General features: G+C 34.8%; 1 protein-coding gene across 1 annotated transcript in view; it reads right to left on the bottom strand.

Annotated features, from left to right (window-relative positions):
* The window catches only part of LOC106879550 (rho-related GTP-binding protein RhoE), a 67541-nt gene extending 62561 nt beyond the window's left edge, over positions 1 to 4980 (bottom strand). Inside the window, exon 1 of the mRNA XM_052970564.1 lies at positions 4322 to 4980. Within this exon, the coding sequence (XP_052826524.1) occupies positions 4322 to 4432 (111 nt within the window). The 5' untranslated portion in view covers positions 4433 to 4980. The remainder of the gene's footprint in view (positions 1 to 4321) is intronic.
* Between the last annotated feature and the right edge of the window lie 13 nt (positions 4981 to 4993).

Raw genomic sequence — 4993 nt, 5'->3', positions numbered from 1 at the left:
TGCACACCACAACTGATGCTTCTTATGTTCAGCTTTTCTCTCAAGATACTTACACTCTGACGGGTATGCACACTGACATTACACATCCAACGGAGCATACTGGCTTCATTCCTTGCGAGCTTACGCATGTCCTCAGCAGTTACAGCCCATGTTTCACTGCCATGTAGCATGGCTGTTCGTACACATGCGTCATACAGTCTGCCTTTTACTCTGAGTGAGAGTCCCTTTGTTGCCAGCAGAGGTAAGAGCTCCCTAAACTTTGCCCAGGCTATTCTTATTCTAGCAGCTACACTTTCAGCGCACCCACCCCCACTACTAACTTGGTCACCTAGATAGCGGAAGCTATCGACTACCTCTACACATATACACATATACATAAATATACACACATATTACATATATACAGGGTGCGTAAGGTTTTTGAGGACATATATTAATTTTACTATAGCAACATATTTATCAACTTAATATTTTCTATATTTCAGAATTATCAATGGCAGACCCTATGATTACACAAGAAATGAAGAGGCACACAGTCATTGTGGCTATAAAGGCTGAACATAGCAATTTAGAAGTAGTACAATTTATAAAAGTTGCTAGATCCTTCGTCTACAAAATTCACAAGGAGTTAGAGGCTAAAGACGGAAATGTATTACCAGTATCAAAATGTAAGAAACATTGTAGACATACTGATACTATTAGAACACCAGAATTTACTCAACAAATAAAGCAGACCATTGATGACAATCCCAGAAGATCCATGAGGTTGATTGCAAAAGAACACCATGTGTCAGAAGGAACAATCCAAAATGTTATCCACAAAGACATCAGATACAAATCTTATGCGATAAGAAAAGGTCATTTCATGTCAGAAACAGTAAAATCACTTAATCAGCTCTAAAAGACCCCTGAACAAACTTAAAAACCCAGCAGAGAAAGATGTCATTTGGTTCTTCTCAGACGAGAAAAACTTTGATCAAGATCAGAAAGTAAACAGAAGAAATGACAGATGGCTATGTACAGACCCTTCAGAAGTTCCAAGAGTAATGCAAACAAAATTTCCTGCAACTGTCAGGGTTTTGGGAGTTGTCAGCAATGAAGGACATGTGATGCCGCCTCACTTCTTTCCACAAGATCTTCGAGTAAACTCTGTTACCTACATAGATGTTCTGAACACAGTGGTTAAGCCATAGATCGATAATGTACACAACGGAAGACCTTATGTGTTTCAACAAGATTTGGCGCCATCACACAAGGCTACAGCAATGCAGGAATGGATGGCGGAAAATTTTCATGACTACATAACCCCCAACATTTGGCCTCCCAGCTCTCAATCCATTGGACTACTATATATGGAGTGTAGTTGAGAAAGAGGTCAATGAGCACCCTCATAACACCAAACAATCTCTAAAAAAGCCTCCATAGTCAGAGTAATGTCCAATATGAACACAGACCACTTGATCCTAGCATGTAGGCGATTCAGATCTTGCATAGAAGCCGTTATTGAAGCTGAAGGAGACTTTATTGAATAAAAATGACAAAACAGTATGTTTATTCTTATCCTCAAAACCTTTTCAGTAAAAAAGGCATTATCGTCTGTTTTTTATGAGTCATTTCTGTGTAAGTATATAACTGTCCTCAAATACCTTACGCACCCTGTACATATGCATGCACATATACTATTTAGAAACATATGGCCATAAAAAGATTGGGTATTTGAGTTGTTGATAAAAGGCACTATGATGAGCTCACAATAGTTCTTATATAAGCTTTATCATAAATCTGCAAAGTTGGATGCATGTGAGTTGAACTGGTTACTCTTCTCCATAGAGGTATCCAAGTTATCAATAAAATCTGAATTGATGATTTCATAAGTGGTTTATGAAATCATTGGCTGCTGTCCATTACTATCACATCTATGTAACTACCACAACCATAAACACAGTGACTACAAGTATTTTAGCTATGTTAACCAGTATACTGCAACCTGATAGCCTATTAGCTCTACCATTCTGAGATGAGTTGCACTGCACAACAATCCCTTATAATTCCAGCTGGAATAAATATTTCTTAACAGTGTCACTTATTAATATAGCATCTGCTTTAAAACTGCTGATTAATCTGAAAGGTGATGAAATAGGTACATCTCTTGACACCAGTCTGAGTTGATGAACAGGCTGGCACACAAGTTGATTGGCTTGAGCGGTAATGATATAGGCAACACTGTTAATGTCAGCCTGTCTGGGATATTGTATGGTTGTTTACCATTGCAAACTGGTTATTTATGGATTTATGTTTGAGTCACTGGTATGTCACAAATATATCACAAAACATTCACTAAAACATGAATGGGATCCAGTTTCCTCTTAGACTAAAGCTAATGAAACCACATGTCAATTTTAGCTTGCTTCCAACAGCAATTGTTCATACAGTGCAGTAAATATTTTCAAGTATAAGGATTTATCCATTTGAAAGAGTTTTAACCATGAATAGTGTTGGTGACAGGATACAAACTGTCAGCCTCTTAGTTGTCCAAGACTGTATTGCCTGCTGACATGAAGAGCCAAGTTGGGCCCCCTAGTAATCATGAGTTTTATTAAGTATCACAAAATTCACTGAATACACAAGGTTTTCACTGACTTAAGTAGTTAGATATACACATACACAAGTATATTACCAATTATAATATAAAATTGTGTTTTCTGTAATTCAGAAATACCATGTAAATACCATTGCTGACATTCTCTCTAATTGGCACTGCTAATGACTCCTTCAGTCATTATGCCCTCCAACAAAAATTACACATACTATTTTTACAACATCTGCTAAACTATACTTTACATCACTACTTCATCACAAAATGTACAGACTGTGCTTATATGAACTCTGATCAATGAATGACTGTAGCTATGTGGGTTAGCTCCCTGAAGTCAACACAGACTAATCACTTTTTTCACTGTCTATCTTAGAAACTGAAGAAAATGATGTACTTCAGACAAAAGTACAGTAGCATAGACAACGGCAAAAAAGATAATCTTGTCATTAATATAATATAAAGTAGGTTGAAACGGTATTTGTCAAAAAAAAATTAAGAAAGCAATTTAATTTTGTTGTTAAACAATTTAAAGTTATGATCAACAATTGGTTAGTGATAAAGTACAGTTCCTAATTCAACTTCACTTTGCATCTTGTTAATGCACAATGCTTTTATTTCAAATTACATGAATTTAAGTGTTCTACTTCAGCAGGCCTCCATAGGCTGCTGCTTGTGCGAGTTCTCCAGACGGCAACAGGCAATATTCTACTTTCACTGGTACCTATCAACCGTGTGGGTTAGTTTATCAGACTCTGCATGCTACAAGAGGTTTGCCTGACATTTACAAAGACAATGAGATACGAATATTTCCAAATCTTATATTCGCCTTTTTAGAAATAAACCTTATTGATTGCATCTATGTTGGAATAAAAAAAAAAAAAGAGTTACAATGGCAGATTGAAAAAACTTCTTTTGTGATAATATTTCTTGTGAGAACGATAACTGTCTCCGAGTGTATACGTGTATGGAAATGTGTTTATAAGGGCTTAGTATATTATTTGTCGTTTAAAAATAGGTAAAGCTATATCCAGAGAATTTATCGCCACATACAAATCGACCACATAAATAAAATGCTTCTTTTGGTTTTTAGAGCTTCAAAAAGTTGGCTGTTATCACATACATGATAATGTTATGTCGTTATACATCACTAACATCAGAAAATTTAGGTTATATACGCAAACTTTATACGATGAAGGTGGGGGAGGGGGAATAAACGCTGATAGCTGCTTGTATCCCGAATTACCTAGAGTATCTTAAACTACTTTCCATTAACAAAATTCTTATATAAATATTCAACATTTACCGAGAATCTGAATAATTCATAATATATTTGACAATGCGTGATATTTTGGGTGTATGTGTGTATATCATCAGAATTGCCTAATATTTTATCATTGTGGAAAGAAATTATACAACTATTGTTGTTGATATTACAACTGCGACTTAGAAAATAATGAATATTCGAGTTAAAAAAAAGAAATAACGGTAAATATAGTTATAAAGATATGTAGAGAGAATGTGATAGAACATGAGAGAGAGAATGTGATAGAACATGAGAGAGAGAGAGAATGTGATGAAGGTAAGAAAAGACAGAGAAGAAAGGAAGATGAAAGTGAAATAAAAGTAGATGAGAGCAGAGAGATAAGGAGTGTTGGTGAGAAGTTGAGTGACAAAACAAAAAGAAAAAAAAAAGAGAGTGAGAGAGAGCAAGAATGTATGACTTACCTCTAAAAAGGCTCCATTGACATATCGATGAATCAAAGAAGTTTTGCCACAAGCACAGTCGCCGACAATGACCAACTTGGATCGTACACATGTCCCACTGATTGGATTCATATTCAAAACCACACCACCAACGATTTCAACTTTCACACTAACATTCGCATAAGTTGTACCAGAAATAACAGTGCGAATGATTTTATTAGCTTTCAAAATTGGCCTTGTGCCTAATTAGAAAAATATTACTTATACAACTATTATTATTATTACTACTACTGTATTGTTCTTGTCAATGCAGCTATAAGTTTGTTTTATTTGAATTATATGTGTTCAAGTTATGGACTGGAACTAAATATAGTTAGATAAATGAGATAAATATACGGCAGCAAGTTTGTCGTCTATTGAAGAAATCCAGTTCACTGCCAGTAATATGTTCATCAAAAAATTTGTCTATTGGATGAAATCATTTTTCTTGACTTATTCCAAAAACAATAAAAATTTGTCAGTGTTAGAATGTAGTACATTTCATGAAGTTACCAATGTATACTTGAAATAAGTAAAAATAAATTACAATCAACTTCATGGAGTAAGACAAGACGTACCAGGACAATAATCTAGAGAAACACACACACACACGTATATATATATATATATATATATATATATATATATATATAT

The sequence above is a fragment of the Octopus bimaculoides genome, chromosome 9, assembly GCF_001194135.2.
Source record: "Octopus bimaculoides isolate UCB-OBI-ISO-001 chromosome 9, ASM119413v2, whole genome shotgun sequence".
Lineage (NCBI taxonomy): Eukaryota > Metazoa > Mollusca > Cephalopoda > Octopoda > Octopodidae > Octopus > Octopus bimaculoides.
The sequence above is the reverse complement of the archived record's forward strand: the minus strand, read 5'-3'. Positions and strand labels throughout refer to the sequence as shown.